The sequence below is a fragment of the Callorhinus ursinus genome, unplaced genomic scaffold, assembly GCF_003265705.2.
Source record: "Callorhinus ursinus isolate GAN/ISIS: 27379988/994484 unplaced genomic scaffold, GSC_fseal_2.0 scaffold45, whole genome shotgun sequence".
NCBI lineage: Eukaryota > Metazoa > Chordata > Mammalia > Carnivora > Otariidae > Callorhinus > Callorhinus ursinus.
In genome coordinates this window covers 9,309,627-9,335,964 of record NW_027397107.1, presented here as the reverse complement: position 1 = coordinate 9,335,964, position 26,338 = coordinate 9,309,627, and the positions used below count along the sequence as shown (strand labels likewise).

General features: G+C 42.1%; 1 protein-coding gene across 1 annotated transcript in view; it reads left to right on the top strand.

The window, feature by feature from the left end:
* Window positions 1–1,384: 1,384 nt before the first annotated feature.
* The window catches only part of AGBL1 (AGBL carboxypeptidase 1), a 784,924-nt gene continuing 759,970 nt past the window's right edge, over window positions 1,385–26,338 (top strand). The window contains exons 1-3 of the mRNA XM_025893095.2: window positions 1,385–1,523; window positions 4,240–4,371; window positions 8,047–8,140. Coding sequence (XP_025748880.2) covers window positions 1,400–1,523; window positions 4,240–4,371; window positions 8,047–8,140 — 350 coding nt within the window. The 5' untranslated portion in view covers window positions 1,385–1,399. The remainder of the gene's footprint in view (window positions 1,524–4,239; window positions 4,372–8,046; window positions 8,141–26,338) is intronic.

Sequence of the window (26,338 nt, the reverse complement as noted above, 5' to 3'; positions counted from 1 at the left end):
CTCCATTGGCCCATTTAGAGAGCCGGGTATTGGCAACTTCCTAACATATGTGACGTGCAGATGGGAATATGAGGCACGAGCTCGACTTAGTGGTGTGGTAAGCTATTAAGTCTTCAGAGAAAAGATGACAGAATTCACTACGCTGGAATCAACTAGTTTACTGGAGCATGCCTCTGCTACCTCACTTCAGTGTGAGGGTTCTAGAAAATAGACCTTCTTGGACATTTCAGCATTCACTCCGTTTTCGTTTCTACTTATGCCAGCCACATTGCATTAGGAAGAAATATTTACACCAGACGACACCAAAGGGAATGTCACTCTGAAGCCGAGATGCCTCCCATTTCAGTTCCAGGAGGGCGGGTCCGGTCCTAGTAAGGTTTTCCCATTGGCTGTGCTGCCCTCCCGTGGCAGGGTGACTTCCCTGCAGGCTTCTGAGTGTGGTACCCTGTGGAGGCGAAGCCTCTTGTCTTCTGGGATGGTGCCTCCTTCACTTTGTCCAGAGGTGCCTGGAACTCTTGGAATGAAACCTTGGAGTTGTCCTTCTGATATAGGTGCTGATTATTGCTCTCGTAGTAGAGGATGCTACTTTTCAGTGGGATGAAACGCCAGAGGGTCTTCTTTGCTGATAATGTCCCACCCTGTCGGCCACCTTGTTAGATCAACCATGTGCAGTGTGTGGACAATCACTGGGGTCCCCTTCCAAGTTGAAATGTAATCACTGCTTTTGAGCTTGTCCTGGGGCGAGGTGGGGGAGGTCCCTGTTCACAACTATTCTTAGGTAGAAAGACCAATATACCTGATCCTAGCTCCAGGCCCTTTTCAAAACTCCTGACACGGAAGATTGGATGTCTGTTTCTTAAAGAAGCACTGTAGCTATTTCCATATATTCCTCTTGTTGGTTACTGGAGGCCAGCACCATAAAACTGTTATATCATCAATTAAATTATTCCAGACAAGCTATCATCCCAATCCCGGTTACAGAGGATTCAAGCCTATACCAGAGGGATACTGATATTCCCTCTTCTATTAAGGATATGATTCTAGGTAAGCCTATATTCTTACTATATTCATGTTTATGTACATATGTGCACCAGGACTCCACAGGTTCTCAGGGAAAGTGGATTCCATTTATTACAGCTGCTGCAGGTGAACACACCTAGGTTCTTAAATACTCCGTTATTTCTCCATTTCTCACCCCCACCCCAATCCCTTATCTAAAAGCACAGATTTATACAAGTTCCTTCAGAAACCCCACAATTTTGGTTTCTGGGGCAAATGAACTGCTTCTTGCTCTGTCCCTGTGGGGGTCTGCTTTCTGTGCTAAGGAAATGAAGGTGATTATTCGGGGCCTCGCTCTCCTCTGCTTTCTCCCTTAGGCACCGACCGAAGGATTCGCTACATGATCAGTAAGGGGGGCAGCGAGGCCCTTCTGCAGACCCTGGTGGACACAGCCAGGACAGCTTCTCCAGACTATGACGTCCTCCTGCCCCTCTTCCGACTGCTGGCCAAAGTTGGCCTACGAGGTACCCACACGCCCCACCCCCGCCCCGGATCTACAGGTGGCTGAAAAGGCACTTGCGGGGTTGTTATCATGAGAGCAGTTTGGGAAACTCTTGTGGGGATGTGCAGGGAGGTCCTAGACTCTTTGGCGGTGGTGCCAGGACCAGCCCCACAGGAGAGGTCATTTTGTTGTCCCGGACGTCAGCAAGTCCAAGGTGCTGTGCTAGGGTGGGGCCCTGAGCAGGCGTGGGCTGCATGGGGCATGGAGCAGATGGGGGACAGAGGGGAGGTGCTCCCAGGCAGTTTTCAATCACTCTAACAATAAACAGAACATTTCTATGAACAGAATCTTAAATGGAAGCTCATTATATAACTGCATGAGTTTCCTGGGGCTGCTATAACGAATTATCGCAAACTGGGTGGCTCCACACAACAGAAATGTATTCTCTTACGGTTCTGGAGGCCAGAAAGTCTGAAACGAGTATGTCGGCAGGATTGGTTCCTTCTGGAGGCTCTGAGGGAGAATCTGTTCCACACCTCTCTGCTAACTTCTGTGTTTCCAGCCGTCCTTGGCGTTTCTTGGCTTGTAGACACGTCACTTCCATTTCTATCTGCGTCTTCACATGGTGTTCTACTCTGTGTCCTTCTGTGTGTCCTCTCCTTCTTACAAGCACATTGGTCACTGGATTTAGGGCCCACGCAAATCTGTGTGACCTCACCTTAAATAATTAAATCTGCAAAGACCCCATTTCCAAATAAGATAACGTTCTGAGGTTCCAGGTGGACATGAATTTTGGGGGTGGGGCAAATTTTCAGCCTATTACTGTAAGCCACATGGAAGCAGAGCTTCCCTAGTAGAAGGGAAGATGGGAGCCTAGAACTCCTTCTACTTATGCTCCATACCCATTTCTTTTTGCTCAGAGAAGACCCTGAAACACCTCCCTAAAACCTTAGAACTTCTTGGTGCGCAGTTTAAAAAGCCTGCGCGCTCAGGATGCATGCAACCCTTGCAAACTAGTCATAACAGTCAAGCTCCAGTTGTGGGAGGTCTTATATAAGTCATAGTGGGGGTGCTCAGGTGCTGCAGAAGGTGGACCTGTGTTGTCCAGTGCAGGCAGCGGCAGCCACAGGGGAGCAGGGGCTCAGGGGCACTCCGACCTTGCATTGTCTGGATCTCTGCTTTGAGTCCATTCAGTACTCCACAAGTCATGACCAAGACCCAGGCATCAGTCAGCACCCGTGTGAGTGTATTCTCGACAAAACCAATACAATCCATTCATTGAATATGCAACCAGGGATTTACTACATGTCTCCTGGGGCTGGGTACAACGCTAGGCATTGGGAACACTGGTGACCAAGGCAGATAAGGGGCCCACTCTCATGGAACTTACATTCAAGTGGGGAAGGGCAGAAAGTGAATAATTTACTAGGCAATAGCAGAGTATGATAATTAGCTAGTAGCTGTGAGGGAAAAAAAAAAAAAGGGTGATGTTCCTCCAAGATGGTGTGGTCAGGGAGAGGTGACATGTGAGCCAACACCTGAAGGGTTGTACCCTGGTAGTAAATAGTATGAACTGGGAAGTCAAATCTGAGTTTCAGGCCTGGCCCTGACACTAATTAGCTGTGCGCCCTAGGGCAAGTTATTTACCCTTTCTGAGCCACTGGTCCCTCATCTACAAAATGAAGGTATCAGTCCTTAATTCTAAGGTTGCTGTAAGGATTAAGTGAGGTTGTATGACACCTGCTTAGCATGTGGGGACTGACAAACTAGAGTCATGTAGGTTTCATAGAAGAGAGAGAGATGCAGGATGGATCAGGGCCCTGATTCCCAAGCTCTGGACCTGGATAGTACTACTGACATTATTATATCACTGCAGCTTCTGCCATCACCAGATTGTAGCCCTCACCACTGCCGTGCAGGCTGCCGGGGGCTGACCCAAACAGGACGGAAATGAGGTTGGCAGCTCAGGAATGGAGCCCGATAGACGCCTCTGTTCTGGTGAAGGGATCTGGTCATATTAGTTTGGTTGCCATCTCTTTGTTGGTGTCCTTTGGTCTAGAGGTGGATATTGGTAAACCAGGTTTAGGATTTTGTCTCTCTTTTACTCATTTCTACCTGCAGTGAGTCTGATAGCAATTCAGGAAAATTACAGATAGAATTTTGCTCTTAAATATGTTCGAGTGCATTTCTTTGAAAAGAGACATTTTCCTGTATAATCCTGATACCACGATTACAAATCTGACAAAATTAACAATACGTGTGTAATTTATACTCATTTCAATTTCTCCACATGTTTCCCAATGGGGCAATTACAGACGTGTTCAAAGGAGGATCCAATCAAGTTCCACACATTGCATTTGGATGTTATGTACCTTAAGTATCCTACATTCCAGAACTATCTGAAAGGAAGAAATTTACACCCTTCTAAGCTATAGTTCACGCTTGAGGACAGCCAGAATCATGCTTACCTATGTGTGTGAGTCCTACAATCCACAAGGCCTCATGTAAATATTACTTGAGGAATGAACGGACCCTATGTATACCCTGCCTTAGCTCTTCTGGGCCATCTGGTTCCAATGGGGATGTACTTAGTAGCATTTCCCAGTAGATTGGAAAAGTCACATTGGCTATGATAATTCTCTTGCCTGTTCCATCTTTGCCTTCCTGTGCCCCATGCATTGTACAGCCTTCAGAATTAATGTGAAACACAACGAAGATGGATTGATTTATATTTCTAGATAAAAAGTTTGGACAGAAGGCACTGGAGTTGGAAGCACTCGATGTGACATTGATTCTGTCCAGGAAAAACCTGTCCCACAGCCAGAACCTCCTTCACTGTCTTTGGGCTCTGCGTGTGTTCGCCTCTAGTGGTAAGTGACTCAAATTGTGGCTCTCTGGGGTGGCTTCCAGACCTGGGCTGGGACACCTAGAAACCATTTAGGGGCTGGGGTTGGAAGGAGGGTCTGGGTGGAGGATATATGTTGTCCCAACAAGACAAATAAGTCACAAGGAGCCTCACGTTTTAGAGGTTGTAGAGGTGAAAAGTTCTTTCTTTGTCTCTTCCTCTTCCAGGTAGAACTCTTGAGCTCATTCCTGAAGTTAGATGTCAGTCTTGTTTTCCCTTGGGAAGCACACATTATAGTATTCTAGCCTCTCTATTAGTACTACAGGGTGAAAAAAGACCCATGGCAGGAGAGAGCATAGGGCTTTATTTAGACCTTATCATATTCAAGGCATAGGGCAATGTCAAGAACGACCCTCACATCGCAGATCTCCCTACTATGTCCCCTAAGTTGCCTGTTGATCACAGCATCCTTTACCAAAACATCTTTACCTTGTTTTATCTCTCAGTGCTTCTCAACATAGTCCTTCGGGTAACTAGATGCATCATAGCGCATGGGTTCATACTTATTTGCTGTCTCCTGATTTGGATTATTTCAGATTATCATAATAATCCTATATCTACATTTACCATTTTATAGCCAAGAAGAGGAAAATGAAGCTTGGAAGAGAGAAACAATTACTTGAGTTTATACAGACAAGTTTGGGGGCTGAGTTTCTAACTCCAAAACTCATGTTTACTCTCCATATGGGGACACTTGGTATGAACAGAGTAGATTCTGTACCTCCCATCTCACTTAGAATGGGGACAGACTTTATTTCTCTTTTCTGAGCCCCTCTCCTGCACAATGAAAGTGATGTAATGCTCTCTAGAGGAAAGAACATGGCTTAGAACCAGGAAGACCTGTGTTCGACTTTGATTTCATTCCTTGGGAGTCCTGTGGCATGGGCACTTAACCTATTTACCTCAGTTTCTTCCTTTGTAAAATTATAGTGGTAATAAGAGCTCCTAGACTTGGTAGATGGGATAAGTGAGATGATGTTCATGGGTATGTCTGTCACATTGTAGTTGCTCAATTAGTTTTCCTTCCCTGCTCTACTCTTTTCCCTTAGTCCTTTGAAATAATGGGAAAAACACACCTAAGAGGAATGAGGAGGTGACTTTTCCCATAACTATCCTCAGAACTACTAAGATAGTTAGTGGGGTCCTATTTCATTCATTAATTCCATTAATAACCATGGAGGACCCATAAACAAAATATTTTCAGGAAGAAACAAGATAGGTCCTTGACTCCATGTTCACGGACAGAACCTCCTCCCACACTCATATATGTTGACCAGAAAATCAGAGAAAGTTTGGGAGAGGCTGAAAAGATCTGTACAAACCCATCTTTAATTAAGGAAAACCCAAGTGAGGAGCTGTGGCTTTGTGTAAAGGACAACTGTCATTAATGAGCAGCCGGAGGGTAGCCACCCCCACTTGGAGCTTGCCAGCAGCAGAAGATTCGAAGTATCTCATTTTAGTTTCCTAAAGAACAATTAGGCTGAATAACTTACCTTTCTTATTATATATATTGGTTATAGAGATCTTGAAGAATTCCTTTTAGCACGGAGCTCTAAAAAATGTTGGGAGTTGCCTGCAGCTATGAGGAGGTGGCCATTTGTCTCATATTCTAAGACTACATTTATTGTCCCAATGAATTGTTCCCTAAAGGTTATTTTAGAATTTATACTATCACTATACATTGACTTCACTGATGAGAAGCAAGCAGAGTTCACAAAGTCTGTGGATTGGTTGCTGTCTCTTTGGTGAATTGTTAGCCACTGTTGAATGTTCCAGAAAGCTTTCTAAACAGCTCCTATCTGCGGAAGGAGTTGGCTGGAGCCATAGTGGGGCTGCCACAGCCAATGAACCCTTCAGCAGCTCTCTACCGGCCAATGGGGATGTTGATGGAGCTGCCAGAGGTCTGACCTTGGGCAGGGAGCCGGTAAGGAAGAACTCGGCGGGTGTGTGTGTGTGTGTGTGTGTGTGTGTGTAGGGGTGGTTCTTATTGTTCCCATCTTTCAATTCCAAGTCTAAAGTCTTCCGTGTTAGAATCTGTGCTCCTAAAACTGTTTTGTCCCTAACGCTACTTAATACTAGAATTTTGCTGAATGATTTGCCAAGAGATTGCTCCAGCATGTTTTTCCAGGTTAGAAATAGAGGACTGAGTTAGTAGCCATGAGAGTGGAAGATTGATGGGAGGACTAGGATGCCAAATCTTTGAATTTTGATCCAGGCAGTTACTGCCTGTACCAGCCTCAGGCGGGCCCTATGCAGAGAGGATGTTCCAGGAACACGCAGTCTCTGTAATCACTAAGACGTCGGCCTCAGTCTCTCTCTGGTGGACTGTACTGGGATGAACTATATTAGAGCCCCCAGATATCCATCTATCCTTCTTTCCCGAGGCTTGGAGCAAGCCAGGAGAAGCCTCCCTTGTTTCTCTCTCTTTGTTTCTCCATGACCCCCTTGCTCCCACTCATATTTCCTGGAACAAGGCTGGCCCAAAGCACAAGGCATTGCTAGGCCTCGATTTCAGCCCCCCCCCCCCCGCCACCCAGTTACGGTGGAGGAAAGAGACAAGAGAGTCCCACGATGGAAAATCCCTTCTTTCCTTCTTTCCCTGAAACTTCTGCCCCCTGCCAGACTGATTCCATTTTGTCTCTTGAAGGCTCCCCTTATTTTTTTTGACACGACCAGAGCTCTTCCTAAAGTGAGCTGAGTGGAGTGAGGAACTGGGGATGCTGCAGAGAAGCCAGGACATCATTGGAGATGAACGTGACGTCCAGAAGTTTTGGGTCCAAAATTTGTATTTGAAGCCACTGGGCTGACCCGATACCCTTATCAGTTATTTTCTGTCATTCAGATCTATGGCTCTTTTTTTTTTTAATAACCATCCAGTTGGGCAAAAAGGCAAAAATTTCCCAGGCTAGTGACCTCTGAGGAGGAAGAATTGATTCTTCCCTGATGTGCTAGTAGATGGGGGCACAGTAAGTCTGAGACTCAGTCATGGGAGATCCAACTACGAAAGCTGTCAGGGAACTTGGAACCAGGGTGCAGAAGAAAGGGGGCTGCCTTCTTTATTAGCTTGCCCCTAAAAGTTTTAAAGGAGTCAGTCCAAGTTGGATTGAACCTTAACCCATCCACCCATGACCTTTCTTCATTGTGAAGTCTCTCAATGGCAGAATGAGTCTAAGGAACTGTCTTGTAAGATACTGGCAGTGTATGTGTGTGTGTGTATGCCCTTGTGTGTGCCTGAGTGTACGTGTGCGTGTATGTATGTATCATGGGGGAAGTTGATGGTGGGTGAAAGCACTTGAATTGAAACTTAAGGATCTACTTTCAGAAAAATCTGCTTGGCATTTGCTTTGACTGTTCTGAGTAAGAATACAATGAAGAAGTACATTGGGCCATCAGGAATGAAAAACATAATTTCATGGCTTGGGCCCCCTTTGAGAAGATCGTATGAAAAGAGAATGTATGCTTTACAGGTGATCTTTGCTTCCAAGCCAAGGATGCAAAGACCACAGAGTTTCACTGCTTTTGAGTGGCCCTTGGCAAGGAAGGTGATGGAGCTCCCCTGTCTTTTAGGCCTACTCTGTAATGCTGAAAAGAATTCTTGGTTCAGATGGTCTAATAACTACTGTGATTTGGTCTTTCTCAGTCACCACGGGGGCCATGCTGGGAATTAATGGAGCAATGGAACTGCTTTTCAAGGTCATCACCCCTTATACCCAGAAGCGCACCCGAGTAATCAGGTAGGGGCACTTTTGTAGTGCTTTTCCCCTCTTTGTAATAGATGCAGAAATGGAGAAGGCCTCATGGGTATTCTCATGGTGCTTCCAGTTGAGGTGAGTGATGACTACCCTCTTGTAGATATGGTGCAATAACTATCCTGCTTCAACGGGCATCCCTCCCCACCCATGCATCATTTCCTCTAATCCTCACGATGACCCTGAAGGGGTATATTATTATCCTCATTTTCAGATGAGGAAACCATGGGGAGAGAGCCTTATCTAAAGGTCACAATGCTAAGAAATGGCAGAGCGTGGATTTGAACCCAGATCTTTCTGACTTAAAAGCCCATGTTTTTTTGCCTGGATCCTTCAGGTATCCCTCTTACTCATAGAAACTCTACATAGTTTGTGTAGCCCCTAAAAAAGACAGTCTAGAAATGACAGGCAGAGGTGATGCTCCTCAGGGCATCTCTAGAGTTGGCCACTTAAATTTGTGATATGAGATCCGGGCCTTAGCGTAGTCCATCATGGGTGCGTGTTGGTTTTGAGATGTACTTTTATGATTGGAAAATGAAACTCAGCCCACTCACTCCTGCTTGCTGGAGTGGCGTGAATCACAAACTTAAAAAGGGAGAGATGGTTAGACATGAGATATTCGGAACCATTAAGATCCATCATTTATGAAAGTGACTCAGCAAGGACCTTGAAAGAATATTAGAAAGAATTCAGCCAATTTCTGAGATATGTGGGGTCGTTTGGCAAAGTAGCATTTCCATGCCCAGCCATGAGATTTTTCTGCATCTCAGCATCCATCTTAGGCTCTTGTTCCACCTGACTATTTTTCTCTTGGGTCACCACTGTAATGCCATTCTCATCCATCCTCACCTGTGGCTCTCCACACCAGCATTTCCCAGACTGAAATACATTTTGTTTCAGTAAAAAAATGTCCTCATCAAATATATCGAGAAGTATGGGATTAGACCAAGTTATGCAGAGTCCTTTACAGTGAGACTTGCCCTAGCCTTTGTGAAGCCCGAACATATCCAGAATAGCCAGGATGGGTCCATAGTACACCCTGTCCTAGACCCGATTTGGCCAGGGAATGCGTCTTGTTTGAAGACCACCATTTTGGGAGGAGTCAGTGTCCTATGTGCCTCACTTTAGAAACATCTGGAGAGCAAGTGTTCTGCCAAGTGGAAGTCAATTCAATTTTACCAAGGGATCCTCAGCGAGTAATACAGAACTTCAGAATCATCAGCTCAGGGACCAAAAAAGATGAGCTTTCCTGTTTTTTTCTGTAATTGTACATTAGTTCCTCTTAAACTTCCATTTACGTCCATTTGGATATGTGTGATTTAGGTACGTGTGGTGTTTCTCGTGCTGTGTGGGCCTTTGCTCGTGACATCTGCGGTCTCAACATGTCCTTTGGTCACCAGTCTGTGAACTTTTATCTTTTTCCTCTCTCAACAAGACCGCCTCTAATCTGGCGGTGTTTCCATTCATCCATTTGGCAGCTCAGGAGTATGTGGTTGCCTCCCTGACACTGTGTGAAAATCGGTGTGATGTCTGCCGGGCCGATCCACATAGGAGTCTCACCCACTTATCTCTTCTTGCCATGCGGTGCCATGCTGTTTGGAAGGCTTCCTGGAGAACCTTGGCACTAGACTTCTCCCTTCTGGGCCACTGATAGCTTTTATTGTCTTCCTTGTTCAGGCCAAGCCTGAGCAGAGTAAGCAACAAGGCACAGAAGTCCCTTCTTCAGAGACTCACATCAGGTTGCTATGTCTCTTGCTCTTCTGCTGCAAAGCGAGTGGAATTCAGGCACAGATCTGACCAGGGTGCCGTGGGAAAAACCACGGATTCATGGCAGGGGGGGAATGATTGAAATGACAAAAGGAACCTTTCGGGGACCTCAGGCTGATATCTGCATTTCTGGTCTTTTCTATAAAATGTGGGCAAGATGATTTCCCCTTCTTGAGCCCAATGCCCATCTAAAACCAATCCTCCACAGAGAAGTAGTTTCTTTACCAACCACTACCATGTGGTCATCATGGCCATGGCCTTCCTGCTGTGCCCAGCCCTGTCCTGAGCTCTTCACAGGCATTTATCCCATCTGATTCTTTCCTCTTCTCTGCGAGGCAGGTGCTCTTACTGTCCCCAATTTTATAGGGGACAAAATGGGAGCTGAAAGAAGTAAGTGATTTGCTGGGATTTAAGTGGAAAAGCTGGGACTTAAACCCTGTCTGATACATGAGCTTTAGCTCTTAAAGCACCCCTGGAGTGTCTTAGAAGGTTTGTTTCCAGCATTTTGTTTCTAAACCACCATATGTAAGATAATCATAAGCACCTAAAGTTTGTTTAAATTTTTGTTGCCGTCTAAATGGCTCATACTCGTGGAACAATTTGCTTAATAATAGGGGAGTCTTTCTCCTCAGTAGAATGGCTATTTCCTCTCAAAGGCTAAATGATTATCTGCTCCCTGCCTGTTTGGATTCTTTCCCATAGCTGTCTTATTTTCTATCTTACTCCCAGCCCCCCGCCGCCCCCAAGTGCCAGGTAAGGACAAAGACACTGAAATCTGAAGACTAGCATTGTAGCCCTCTTTCTAGTAGATTCTATGGTGACTCATTTAACTATTCTTCAGCAAACTTTCACAATTCCTCGAAGTGTGAATGTCAAGTCCTACCTCCTGGGTTTGTGGTGGGCATTAAGAAATAATGTATAAAAATCTCATGAGCTTTGATGTGCCATAATACTGTTAACCATTAATACAAATACCACTGGATACTTGGCTGGCTGCTTCAGATCAGACAGCAGAGCCAGAGGAGAGTGTGCAGATGGGACGTTTGTGCCACTACTCACCTCTGCCATGAACTCCCATCCCCCCAAATAGTAACTCAGATGTACCCAATGAGTTCTGTTCAACTCCACCTGGATGCCAGAATCTGGGTTTGAAGGGGTCTTCCAGGAAGGGGATGAAGTACCACATCAGAGGATGTGAATAGCCCTACTGAGTGTCATCCTCCAAATGCTAGCAAGCTAGGGGCGAGATGTTCTTGGATGCCTTTGTGGGAGCAGATGCCCGGGGCTGTCACTTTGACTCCTCCCTGCCCTGCCCGACTTCTCCAGCACAAACCTAAAATTAGCGGTGCAGCTGTCCTTCAGTGAAGCCCTGTCTCCAGATAGTACTCAGGGCGAGATTTATGACGGAAGCACTAACCACACACCTTCTAGAGAGAAGGGGTGTGCAGAGCAGTGCTCCTAGCCCTCTGTGGCCCTGTGCCCATTCTCACTCCCAGGGGAGGCGGCTATTCCTGGCCTGGCCTTCCTCCCTTCCCAAATACCCACCATGCTGCCATGGTCCCCCTGCCATGTGTTTGTGTTGGCTTATATCTGTTCCCTCATGACCGTCACCCCGGCCAGAGCACTGTTTGCTCCTACAGCCCTCTGCCTGGTCTTCCCTGACTTGAAATCGATGAAGCACCTGTCCCAATCTCCATTCCATCCTTGGGTTCATCCTTTCCTCTCGCTTCCCAGCCTACTCCCCCAACATGTGGCATGTGCTGCCCTGCCCCAGCTCTCCCCTCAGAGCTTCCCCTGCCCTGTAATGGTGTTGCTGCCTTATTGAATGGTAGAGATTGTCCCCATGCTCCAGGCCCCACCTGCTGCAGCTCACCAGGCAGGAGGAATCTTCTCCCTCGGTGCTTCTCTAGCATTTTGTTCATATTTTCATAACATATACCAGATTTAACTCCATACTGTGTTGGACTGTGTGTCTTCTCTTCTTTCTAAATTATAAACTCCTTAAAGGCAGAAATCACATTATATTTACCTTGCTATTGTTCTCCATAGGGCCTATCCAAGTGCCTGGACTATGGGAGACTTTTAATTCAATTCAAAAACAATTTCTTCCTCAGGGGCGCCTGGGTGGCTCAGTCAGTTAAGCATCTGCCTTTGGCTCGGGTCACGATCCCAGGGTCCGGGGATCGAGTCCCACATCGGGCTCCCTGCTCAGCGGGAAGCCTGCGTCTCCCTCTGCCTGCCGCTCCTTCTGCTTGGGCTCTCTCTCTCTGTCAAATAAATAAATAAATAAATAAATAAAATTTTTAAAAAAGATGTCTTCAATTAAAAAAAAATGTTTTTGTGAATAACCTATATAATGATGAATAAAAGCCAACATTTAGTGAGTGTACATTATAGTAGACACTTCATATTTATGAACCCATTCTTCCTTGATCCCACCCTGGCTCCACATGCGTGGTTCCCTCATGTCTAAACATGCCTGGGACATGACATGGCAGGCCTCCAAGAACACCGTCATGTGAGGGACTGAGGTGCCTTCTGGGAAAGAACTCATTCTAGGAGAGTGAGAAGCAGAGTCCATCTGCTTGAAAGAGAACACAGTATCGCTCGCTACAGGGGAGGAAAATCTTGAGTCTTCTCTCTCTTCCTTACAGTTGTCTGGGGAACTGACCTAGTCTGGCAGAAGGGAAAAATCTGAGTTTGAGGGGACGTCAAGGGGCGGCATTCGCATTAAAACTTTGCTTAAGTTTTTGAGATAGGCTTCCAGGATTTGGTTTGTTGATTGATACAGCTGGGGCTTTAGAATTTATGGGGGAGCTTTTTATAGCAATAGGGAGGGGGGAGATGACACCGGGCCAGGGTGAGCTGGCTCTTGCTAACTTGTTCTACTGTGGACAGGTTTGTTTATCTGCACCAAAGCTGTCTTTGCACTGTCCAGATTCACTAAGTAGGAAACTTTATTGAAGTGAAGAAGGATTGATTGTCTGTGACTGAATCATCTTGTGACCTTAGAGAAGCTTGTGTTTGTTCTAGAAGCAGATGCTTTCTGCTAGGAGCTGTGCCTCCTTTGCTCCTTCATTTCCAGAATGGACTTGAGGGTTTTGGTAATAATAATAATAATGGCCATTTTCACTGCTCATTCACTTGACCATTTCCAAAGCATGGCCACATCCCCTCTGATCCTGTTGGATTGTCACACTGTAATATTTAACCCAAGCTTTGAAGCTGAGTTAGTAGCTCCTATCATCAGTATACCACCCAGGTCTATAAACTCTGCCAGCTTGTCTTCCTACAAAAACATCAGTGTCTATCAGAAATTGGTTGGGTCTTCCAGCAGAGAAGCTGGTTCCTAAACTTCATTGGATTCTCTGACCATTGTGCCACACTTTGGAAAAGAGGATTCAGGACTGTCCACAGGCTGAGTGGGTTCCTTCATCCCTCAACTGCAGTTTCTCTAGAGCTTTCCAAAGAAAACGGGAGGTCAGGAAGTGTGTCACTTGGGACCATGCTGGTCTCACTCACACAGAGCCCAGCATCTCCAGTATTCCTACCCCCTCAATGTCCTCTCAGATTTTCAGCAGGGTTCTCATGCTATGATTTATACTCTTTAGGTTCAGGGGTGGGACCTGGGTTGCAGTGGGGCCATGGGGTTCAGAGGCTGTGTGTTCCACCTGTGCTCAGACACCTTGGTGACAGAAGGAGATGGATGTGTCAGTCTTCAGCAAGCCTCATAAACAAATTCTTTTGCTTACCCTCCTGTTGAAGCTCCCTGGGGTCAGAATACTGTTAGGTGATCTTCTCCCATCAAAGGCCTGATCTCAAGGCATCTCTGGCATTTGAGCTTTGCCCCAGTGCAGGATTACTGGGCATTGCTTCATTGGCAGTCCTTTATGGTGATTTCATTTTCAATTTATGAGCTATAAAAAATGTCTTGCTCCTCTTTTCCTCCCCTGCAAATCACTGTGTTTTCCCAGAGCCAGGCCTTCTGGGCTTTCTCTAACCATCACACCATTCCACTTTATCTGACAGATGAGTGGGGACTCAACCAAAGCTAATGGGTTCCCTGAGATTATGAGCGATTGGGTGACTCAGCTACTTTGTCACCAAGACAAAGAAGCACATTTTCCTGTTTCTCAAAATAGCTTCAGAATTTCTCCCTGAGTGTTCATTTCCTCCTACCTCCCCATTAATGGCTTTGTGACTTTTGCTGCTCTCCACTCAATATAATTAGACTCTGTGGTCTCCAGGGCATGGGCTCACATTAGGGGTTCAGAAGCTGTATGCTCCAGATCACTTGGACTCAAATACCTTGGAACAGGAACAAAAAAATTCCACCCCAGCCTCACAAGTGCTGATATTGGGAGTGTGCAACGTGGTCTCAACTTACTGACAGAGTGATTAGTGCATTTGCCGCCTGACTCCAAGCCTGTAGCTGACGGTGGAATGAATAGTTTCCTACATGTATTAAGGCTTGGCAAGTAGGTTGGTTGGTTTAAATCCCTTTCAGCTTCTTGGGAAGCCAGCGATCTCCCCCTGATTAGAGCCCGTCATAGATATTCAAGTCACAGGATCTAAAGTTGGAAGGTCCTTAAGGATCTGCTGGTTCAACTCTTTCATTTTAAGATGAGGTCATTGAAACCCAGAGATGTTGAACTAAGCCTTCTATCCTAGTTTCAGGATACTATTCACTTCTCTAAGATGCTCTGCTGCACAAGGCAAATTAAACATGCCCTGAAGTAGGACTTGTAACATTTATTCAGCAGTATTCTGTGGTCTGTCTTGGTGCTGGGCACAGGGGTTTGAAAACAACAGAAGGTGGACCCTGTTCTCCAGTGGCTGATGGTATAGTAACAGTAGATATGTGGTGTCATAGCAATTTTATGACCCGGTGTTGGGCCTTTGAAAATGGCTCACCTTCCTGTTGTGTGGAAATGTTCTCATAACCTCTTTATCCAGAAGTGCCCTTAGAGCTAAGCCCTGTGCCTCAGGAGGCCCCGCATGTTGGAGAGCCTTCCTTGGAATGTATAAAGTACTCCCCTGGTGCCTGTGATGGGCTCGGGTTGGCAGTGGCATCTGGGCAGGGCTCTTAGTCTCTGCTCTCTGCCCCCCTGCCACCTGAGTGAAGTGGGCCAGATACCTTGAGGAGGAGGAGCTCTGGAACACATGCATATGGGGTTGCCCTGAGATTCCATAGCCAGTCCTTGATTAAAGTAGGATGGCTGGGCAAGCAGATTACTCTTGCTATCTGGCATGGTATTTCTTCCCTAGCATAACGAGATGGGACAGACAGAAAATTATTGACTTGCTGATTTGGGGTGCATCAAATCCTATAGAAAGAGGCTCAGGAAAAAACAAAACAAAACAAAACCCTTGTTGGACCCTGCATGTCCTGGGATGATGCTATATGTGCCCCTTTAACGTGGTGAGGTTCTCTGTAGAAACTCCATTTCCATCTTTATCTGCTGAGGCCTCTGCTGTCTGTACCTCTCCATTGATTTGCCCCTGTTATTCCCCCTGGAGACTGGAGGCAGGCTGTTAGGAACTTTTGCTTTCCATAGAAGTTAATCTTCTAGCCCAGCCTGACTCAGCAAGGAGCTTTTGCAAAGAAATTTGTATCTTCCTGTAAATCATACCCTCCCCACAATAATGCAACTGCCCACAAATATGTGGGAGAGGAGATTTGAAGAACAGGGGGGAGGTACGAAAAGACCCTATCAATAGAGCCTCTTGTGACCTTCACCCTTCACTTTGTGGAAAGTGATTATTTCTAATAGGCCATTACCAAATTCTTCAGGGATTGATTCAACACTCAGACATCGCAAATGATAAAGCACATGGCTGGTGGGGCGGGGGGAGGTGGGAAGCACACTCAACTTTTCCTGTGGGGCTGTTAGTGGGTGCCGTGCCTGGAGATGTGCTTACTTAGCAGTGATAAGCCAGCTCAATTAGCTGGAAAGGAAAGGGTCAAAAGGAAGCCATTATGCAGGTGTATAGTCATGTAAAGCTAGCTGCTTTTAAGAATTTAGGCAGAGATTGCAGGATGGGAACAGATTGGAGGCTTTCTAAGTTCATTTGTAGTGCTATTTTAATATTAGAGCTCATGTGATCTTAATTACATTCAACAGAGCTAATGAGAAAAATGGCTAGAAAAAATAGATTACCACTTAAAAGAAGTGAATTATAAGTTAGGTTTGAATTTCTCTCAGGTGGTACATAGTAGGTATTTAATAAATGCCAGCTGAATGAATGAACACTATTAGTTTGTCTGAGTTGCCCTCTTTTAACCATTTATTCATTCAGTGAGTGTTTTGGGGCATTTGTCATCAGCAGAGATGTGTGAGCTTTGAGATTAAAATAAATAGTCCTTGCCCTCAAGGAGCTCACAGATATATGCACACATTGGCATATAAACTAATACGATAAATACTATAGTAGCAGGGTGTTTGAAGAAGAAAGATTTTAGTCTACCCAGGAATTGGCAAAGAGGAATTCACTGAGAAGGCAGTTTTTGCTTTGAAATAGGGAGGGAGTTTCCAAGATGTTAAGATTATAAAAGTGGAACCTTCCAGATAGGGGCAGAAGCAAGTGCAAAGACAAAAAAAGGAAAAAAAAAAAAGAGAGAAAAAACCCATGAAGAAAATGGTGGGTTCATATAAGGCTGGAGTACTTTGCATGAAAGGAAGGTCAAAGACCTCACCCAAATTAATTTGGAACACTCTAATAGACAATAAAGGAATGGGAATATATAATTCACAAAGAGGAAATAGAAAAACTGATAAGCTCATAAAAATATTCAACTTGCCAATAATCAGAAAACACAATTTAGATCAAGAGAACAATTTCATAAATCAGAGTAGCAAACGTTTTGAGAAGTGATAATGGTGAGGATTCAGTCATATGGGAACTCACATGTGCTGCTAGGAATGTAGGTTGAAAAAACCTTTATGAGAATGATGGGATGATATATATAGTGTTTTTTTTTTTTTTAAGTTTCTATTCCTTAACTCAGTTTTTTAACTTCTTGAAATCTATCCAAAAGAATGATTGAAAAGGTAGATGAAGACTTTTGCACAAAAATATCAATCATAGTATTATTTATAATTGGAAATATTCTAACCAGAAAAAGTCTGATAATGGGATGATGTATAGTAAAAGTGATATAGTTATACATCATAATATTATGTATTACAGCAACACACAAAAATAGATTAGGAATGATGTATGCCAGTGGTAATAGCTTATGATAAAATATTGACTAGAAAAAGTAAGGTTCAAAATTTTGTATGATCCCAGTTACACAATTTCTGCTTTAGGCAAATATGAAAGAACTGGGGACAGATTTATCTTCCTACCTGAAAAAAAAAAAACAAACTACAGATAAAATATATAAAACAATGTTTTTAAAGATACTAGGCATCAGGCAATGAAGGACAGTGATCCCTGAAAGATGAACACTTGAATTACTGTAGTTAATGACTTAGAATTTCCAGGTTGCAGTACAGAGCAGGGGACCCCAGATACAGGCTAGCAAATGTCCTGGCATTGATGGGACAGAGTTGAGGAGAGGGCTGAGAGTCTGGAGACATCAAGGTGCCCAGAATTCACAGAACAAGGTGCTGGAAGGAAGAGAGCTGCAGAGAGAGAGAGAGAGAGAGAGAGAGAGAGAACTCTGAAGAACTTCAGAGGTTCTCCTTTAAGAATTCATCTGGATATTGATCAGTGCGTACTTGTGGGGAAACTACCCAAAGCTAGGGAAAGACCACCTGAAATGAATGGGAGGAACAATGCCTGGTGCTTACATAGAGCTGGATATAATGCTTGGTTCTACAAAGCAGAGTGGAAAAACCTCATGGTTTGTGGGGTATTAAGTAGAATACACAGAAGAGTCTTGCCTCGGTCACGGGGAGTAATTACCTCTAAACTGAACACTGCTCTGGTCCTGCTTATTACATTTTAAAAGCAAGACCTGAAGAAATAAAACTGTTTCTAAGAAACTTAACTGCATCTCAAGATAAAGCTTCACAATATTTATAGGAACACAAAAATATTCAGCGCTTAACAAAGTAAAAACACAATGTCTAGAACCCAATAAAAATTTTTCAGACATTAAAAAGTTATTCTAACCACATAATTAATATCTATATATTAAGATGCAGAAGATAATTTAAAAAGATACAAATTGAACTAGAGATGAAAGCTACAGTGTGCAAGAGGTAAATACACTGGATTGAATTAAGTCAAGTTAGATCTGGCAGAAGAAAAGAGTGAACTTGAAGACATAACAACAGAAAGTATCCAAAATGAAACACAGAGAAAAAAAAATTAAAAAAATACGAGAAGAGAGCACCAGTGAATCATGGGACAACTTCAAGCAGCCTAGTAACATATGTATACTAGGAGTCTCTGGAAAGAGGAGAGTAGGGTGGGGACAGAAAAAAATATTTTAAAGGAATAATGGCTTAAATTTCCTAAGTATGATGAAAACTAAAAAGTCAGAGATCCAAGAAGCTCAATACACCACAAACACAAGAAACATGAAGATTATTCTAATGCAAATCATAATTAAATTGCTCAAAGCTAATGATAAAAAAGTCTTAAAAGCAGCTGGAAAAAAAAAGACATGTTATGCACATAGGAACAAAGAATTAACAGATTTTTCTTTGGAAACAATACAAGTGAAAAAATAGTGGAGCTTCATCTTTAAAGTATGGAATTGATTATGCCACTAAAATATCTTTCAAAAATGCAGATGGAATAACAACTTTTCAAACATACAAAATGTAAAATAATTCATTGGTAGTTGACAGGAAATTTCCCACAAGACAGGAAGTATGAAAAGAAAGCCTCATGCAGAAAGAAAATGGTACTGGATGAAAAGATATATTTACTCAAAAGACTGAAACACTGGAAATAGTAACCAGATGGGTAAATATATTTGATTCTTAGTTTATTGTTTTAATCTCTTTAAAAGATATTTAAGGAGCTCCTGTGGCTCAGTCAGTTTAAATGACCGAGTCTTGGTTTCAGTTTAGGTCATGATCTCAGGGTCTTGGGATCAAGCCCCATGTCAGACTCCACACTCAGCATGGAGTCTGCTTGAGATTTTCTCTCTCTGTCCTACCCCCCACTCGCACTCATGCTCTCTCTCTCTCTCTGAAATAAATAAATAAAATCTTAAAAGAAGATAGAAAGTATTTCAGTAAAAATAAGCACAGTGTAGTCTGAAGTTTATATTCCATGTAAAGTTAAAATGTGTAACTATAAGCACAAAGGTCAGGATGGGAGAAGTGCAAGTATTTTATTGCAATGGTCTTATATGTGAACTGGTACAGTAACACTTAAAGGTAGACCATGATCTGTTAAAAAAAAAAAACCCACCAGAGCAAACACTAAAATAATAAAACAAAGAATTATAGCTAAGACAATAAAGATGATAATATGGAATAAAAATATTCAATTTAATCCAAAAGAAGGTGGAAGAAGAAAAAAAGATGATCAAGGAACAGTGTTATATACAGATAATGAATAGGAAGATGGTAGATTTATACTTAACCACATCAATAAGGTGTAAATGGTCTAAATATCTCAACTGAAGAATAAAGGCAATCATACTGGTAAGTAAGCAAGACTCAACTATATGCTGCATACAAGAAACACACTTTAATATAAATACACAAGTAAGTTTAAAGTAGAGGGATGACAAAGATACACCAAGCTAATACTAATCAAAATAAAGCTAAAGTACCTTTACTAATAATCAGATAAAGTAGATTTCAGAGCAAAGAATATTACTAGGGATAATATAATGATAATGAAAAAGGGTCACTTTATCAAGAGGACTTGAAAACCTTAAGTGTTTAGGCACCTAATTACAGCACTTCAAAATAAAGGAAGTAAACACCAGTTCAACTGAGGGGAGAAATAGACACATCCATAATTACAATTGGAGAGTTTAATAACTCAATAAGTGACAGAATGAGTAGAGGGAAAATCAGTAAGGATATGGAAAATTTGAATAACACTATCAACCAATGTGGCATAATTGATATTCATAGAATACCTACCAACAGGAGAATATAGATTCTTTTCAAGTGCTCATGGACCTCTTACAAAGATAGACAATATTAGGGGCCATAATACCAGGCACAATAAGTTTCTAAGAATTCAAGTAGTATAAAATATAAAGTATGTTCCTGATCATGATGCTGTTAAATTAGAAATCAATAAGAGAAGAGTCTCTTGAGGAGCCCTCAAATGTTGGAAATTAAACAACATATTTCTAGAGAAACCAATGAGTTAAGAAATCAAAAGAGAAAATAGAAAATATTTTGACCTGAATGAAAATGAAATGCAACATATTAAAATCTCTGGGATGCCACATTCTTGGTGGAAATTTAAATAATCACAGAGACATATTAGAAAAGAAGAAAGGCCATCTAATTAATGGCCTCAGATTCCACCTTTAGAAACCTTTAGAAAAAGGTCAATATCTGAAGTAAGTAAAAAGAAGGAAGGAAATAGGAAAAGTAAGAATAGAAATCAGTGTAATGGTAAAAAAAAAAAAAACCAATAGGGAAAAATTAATTTAATTGAAAGCTGATTCTTTGAGATCAGTAAAATTGCTAAAAATCTCTATTCCAACTGATCAGGAAAAAAGTGAGAGAAGACACAAATTACCATTATTGGGCATGAGAGATGAGATAGCCACAAGTTATATAGTTATGAAAAGAATAATAAGGGAATATTACAAGTTTATGCCAATAAATTTGACAACTTACATGAAATGGAAAAATTCCTTGACACACTACTGAAGCCCACTCAAGAAGAAACAGATGACCTAAATAGCCCTATATTTACTAAAAATTGAATGCGTAGTTAAAATCATCCCCACAAGGAATATTCCAGGTTCAGATGGCTTCATTCATGAAGCCTACCAAACATTTAAAGAATAACATAAGCAATTGCATATAAACTGTTCAAGAAAATTAAAGAAAAGGGAATACTTTCCAACTTACTCTGTGAGGCCAGCATTACCCTGATGCCAAAAGCAGACAAAGACATTACAAGGAAGGAAAACTACCAACCAGTATCTCTTATGAAAAGAGATACAAATATCCTTAAGCTGCGTTTACAAAATTGATATCAACAGTGTATAAAAGATCAAGACCAATGAAGATTTATCCCAGGAATGAAAGACTGATTTAACATGAAGAAATCATTGCATATAATTTACCATATAAAATCTAAAAATGCAACAACATATGATTATCTTGATAGAGACAGAAAAAGCATTTGACAAAATTCAACAACCATTTCCTCATAAAAATTCACCAAATTAGAAGTAGAAAGGAACTTTCTCAATAAATCACACCTGGGAAAACCATTAGGTAACATCATACTTAAAATGGCGAAAAACAATACTTTCCTCCTAAGGTCAGAAGCAAGACTAGAATGTCCACTTTCTCCACTTCTATTCTACATTGTATTGGAGATTCTAGTTAGGGCAATGAGACAAGAAAAATAGTGACCTCCAGATGGGTAAGGAGTAAGTATAATTCTTTATTAGCAGATGATATGATCGTCTATACAGAAATTCTGATGGAATCTACACACATACACAAGCTACCAGAACTATTAATTGAGTTAACCAAAGTTTAGGATGCAAAACAAATACACAAAAATAATGTTTCTGTATAATGCAACAAAGCATTGGAAACTAAAAGTTTTGAAAAACAGTTTACAATAGCATCAAAAATATGAAATAATTAAGAATAAATCTGACAAAAGATGTTAAAGATCTATACACAGCAGACTATAAAACATTCCTGAAACAAATTTATGAAGACCTAAATAAATAGAGCTAATGGCTTGGAAGACTCAATATTGTTAAGATGTCAATTTTTTTTTAAATTTTTTATTGTTATGTTAATCACCATACATTACATCATTAGCTTTTGATGTAGTGTTCCATGATTCATTGTTTGTGCATAACACCCAATGCTCCATGCAGAACGTGCCCTCTTTAATACCCATCACGAGGCTAACCCATCCCCCAACCCCCTCCCCTCTAGAACCCTCAGTTTGTTTTTCAGAGTCCATCGTCTCTCATGGTTCGTCTCCCCCTCCGACTTACTCCCCTTCATTCTTCCCCTCCTGCTATCTTCTTCTTTTTCTTTTTTCTTAACATATGTTGCATTATTTGTTTCAGAGGCACAGATCTGCGATTCAACAGTCTTGCACAATTCACAGCGCTCACCATAGCACATACCCTCCCCAATGTCTATCACCCAGCCACTCCCTGCCTCCCACCCCCACCACTCCAGCAACCCTCAGTTTGTTTCCTGAGATTAAGAATTCCTTATATGAGTGAGGTCATGTGATACATGTCTTTCTCTGATTGACTTAATTCACTCAGCATAACACCCTCCAATTCCATCCATGTTGTTGCAAATGGCAAGATCTCATTCCTTTTGATGGCTGCATAATATTCCATTGTGTATATATACCACCTCTTCCTTATCCATTCGTCTGTCCATGGACATCTTGACTCTTTCCACAGTTTGGCTATTGTGGACATTGCTGCTATAAACATTGGGGTGCACGTACCCCTTCGGATACCTACATTTGTATCTTTGTGGTAAATACCCAGTAGTGCAATTGCTGGATCCTATGGTAGCTCTATTTTCAACTGTTTGAGGAACCTCTATACTGTTTTCCAGAGTGGCTGCACAAGCTTGCATTCCCACCAACAGCGTAGGAGGGTTCCCCTTTCTCCGCATCCCCGCCAACATCTGTCGTTCCCTGACTTGTTAATTTTAGCCATTCTGACTGGCGTGAGGTGTATCTCATTTAGGTTTTGATTTGGATTTCCCTGATGCCGAGCGATGTTGAGCACTTTTTCATGTGTCTGTTGGCCATTTGGATGTCTTCTTTGGAAAAAATGTCTGTTCATGTCTTCTGCCCATTTCTTGATTGGATTATTTGTTCTTTGGGAGTTGAGTTGGATAAGTTCTTTATCGATTTTGGATACTAGCCCTTTATCTGATATGTCATTTGCAAATATTTTCTCCCATTCTGTCGGTTGTCTTTTGGTTTTGTGGACTGTTTCTTTTGCTGCGCAAAAGCTTTTGATCTTGTTGAAATCCCAATAGTTCATTTTTGCCCTTGCTTCCCTTGCCTTTGGCGATGTTTCTAGGAAGAAGTTGCTGCGGCTGAGGTCGAAGAGGTTGCTACCGGTGTTTTCCTTTAGGATTTTGATGGAATCCTGTCTCACGTTGAGGTCTTTCAACCACTTGGAGTCTATTTTTGTGTGTAGTGTAAGGAAATGGTCCAGTTTCATTCTTCTGGATGTGGCTGTCCAATTTTCCCAACACCATTTGTAGAAGAGACTGTCTTTTTTCCATTGGACATTCTTTCCTGCTTTGTCAAAGATGAATTGACCATAGAGTTGAGGGTCCATTTCTGGGCTCTCGATTCTGTTCCATTGATCTATGTGTCTGTTTTTGTGCCAGTACCATACTGTCTTGATGATGACAGCTTTGTATAGAGCTGGAAGTCCGGAATTGTGATGCTGCCAGCTTTGGTTTTCTTTTTCAACATTCCTCTGGCTATTCGGGGTCTTTTCTGGTTCCATATAAATTTTAGGATTACTTGTTCCATTTCTTTGAAAAAAGTGGATGGTATTTTGATGGGGATTGCATTGAATGTGTAGATTGCTCTAGGTAGCATTGACATCTTCACAATGTTGATTCTCCCAATCCATGAGCATGGAACGTTTTTCCATTTCTTTGTGTCTTCTTCAATTTCTTTCATGAGTGTTTTATAGTTTTCTGAGTACAGATCATTTGCCTCTTTGGTTAAATTTATTCCCAGGTATCTTATGGTTTTGGGTGCAATTGTAAATGGGATAGACTCCTTGATTTGTCTCTCTTCTGTCTTGTTGTTGGTGTATAGGAATGCCACTGATTTCTGTGCATTGATTTTATATCCTGCCACTTTACTGAATTCCTGTATGAGTTCTAGCAGTTTTGGGGTGGAGTCTTTTGGGTTTTCCGCATACAGTATCATATCATCTGCAAAGAAGAGTTTGACTTCCTCTTTGCCAGTTTGGTTGCCTTTGATTTCTTTTTGTTGTCTGATTGCTGTGGCTAGGACTTCTAATACTATGTTGAATAGCAGTGGTGAGATTGGACATCCCTGCCACATTCCTGACCTTCAGGGAAAAGCTCTCAGCTTTTCCCCATTGAGAATGATACTCGCTGTAGGTTTTTCATAGATGGCTTTTATGATATTGAGGTATGTATCCTCTCTCCCTATACTCTGAAGAGTTTTGGTTAAGGATGCTGTACTTTGTCACATGCTTTTTCTCTATCTATTGGGAGGATCATATGATTCCTGTTCTTTCTTTTGTTAATGTATTGTATCACATTGATTGACTTGTGGATGTTGAACCAACCTTGCAGCCCAGGGATAAATCCCACTTGGTCATGGCGAATAATCCTTTTAATGTACTGTTGGATCCCATTGGCTAGTATTTTGGTGAGAATTTTGCATCCATGTTCATCAAGGATATTGGTCCGTAATTCTCCTTTTTGATGGGGTCTTTGTCTGGTTTTGGGATCAAGGTAATGCTGGCCTCATAAAACGAGTTTGGAAGTTCTCCTTCCCTTTCTATTTTTTGGAACAGTTTCAGGAGAATAGGTATTAATTCTTCTTTAAATGTCTGGTAGAATTCCCCTGGGACGCCATCTGACCCTGGGCTTTTGTTTGTTGGGAGATTTTTGATAACTGCTTCAATTTCCTTAGTGGTTATAAGTCCGTTCAGGTTTTCTATTTCTTCCTGGTTCAATTTTGGTAGTTGATACATTTCAGGGAATGCATCCATTTCTTCCAGATTATCTAATTTGCTGGCATGCTATAGACAATATAATTGTTTCTATTTCTCTGGTGTTGGTTGTGATCACTCCTCTTTCATTCATAATTTTGTTGATTTGGGTCATTTCTCTTTTCTTTTTGATAAGTCTGGCCAGGGGTTTATCAATCTTGTTAATTCTTTCAAAGAACCAGCTCCTAGTTTCGTTGATCTGTTCTCCTGTTCTTTTGGTTTCTATTTCATCGATTCCTCGTCTGATCTTTATTATTTCTCTTCTCCTGCTGGGTTTAGGCTTTACTTGCTGTTCTTTCCCCAGCTCCTTTAGGTTTAGGGTTAGGTTGTGTATTTGAGACCTTTCTTGTTTCTTGAGCAAGGCTTGTATTGCTATATACTTTACTCTCAGGACTGCCTTTGCAGTATCCCAAAGATTTTGAACAGTTGTGTTTTCATTTTCATTGGTTTCCATGAATTTTTTTAATTCTTCTTTAATTTCCTGGTTGACCCATTCATTCTTTAGTAGGATGCTCTTTAGCCTCCATGGATTTGAGTTCTTTCTGACTTTCCTCTTGTGATTGAGTTCTAGTTTCAAAGCATTGTGGTCTGAAAATATGCAGGGAATAATCCCAATCTTTTGGTACCAGTTGAGACCTGATTTGTGACCTAGGATGTGATCAATTCTGGAGAATGTTCCATGGGCACTAGAGAAGAATGTGTATTCCGTTGCTTTGGGTTGGAATGTTCTGAATATGCCTGTGAAGTCCATTTGTCCAGTGTGTCATTTAAAGTCTTTATTTCCTTGTTGATCTTTTGCTTAGATGATCTGTCCATTTTAGTCAGGGGGGTGTTAAAGTCCCACACTATTATTGTATTTTTGGCAATGTGTTTCTTTGCTTTTGTTATTAATTTCCTTATTTAATTGGGTGCTCTTGTGTTAGGGGCATAGATATTTAAAATTGTTAGATCATCTCTTTGGATAGACCCTTTAAGTAGGATATAGTGTCCTTCTTCATCTCTTATTACAGTCTTTGTTTAAATTCTAATTTGTCTGATATAAGGATTGCCACCCCACCTATGTTTTGGTGTCCATTAGCATGGTAAATGGTTTCCCAGCCCCTCACTTTCAATCTAGGGGTGTCTTTGGGTCTAAAATGAGTCTCTTGGAGACAGCATATTGATGGGTCTTGTTTTTTTTTTAATTTTTTATTGTTATGTTAATCACCATATATTACATCATTAGTTTTTGTTGTAGTGTTCCATGATTAATTGTTTGTGCATAACACCCAGTGCTCCATGCAGAATGTGCCCTCTTTAATACCCATCACCAGGCTAACCCATCCCCCTCCCCTCCTCCCCTCTAGATCCCTCAGTTTGTTTTTCAGAGTCCATCATCTCTCATGGTTCATCTCGCCCTCTGACTTACTCACCTTCATTCTTCCCCTCCTGCTATCTTCTCCTTTTCTTTTTTCTTAACATATGTTGCATTATTTGTTTCAGAAGTACAGATCTGTGATTCAACAGTCTTGCACAATTCACAGCGCTCACCA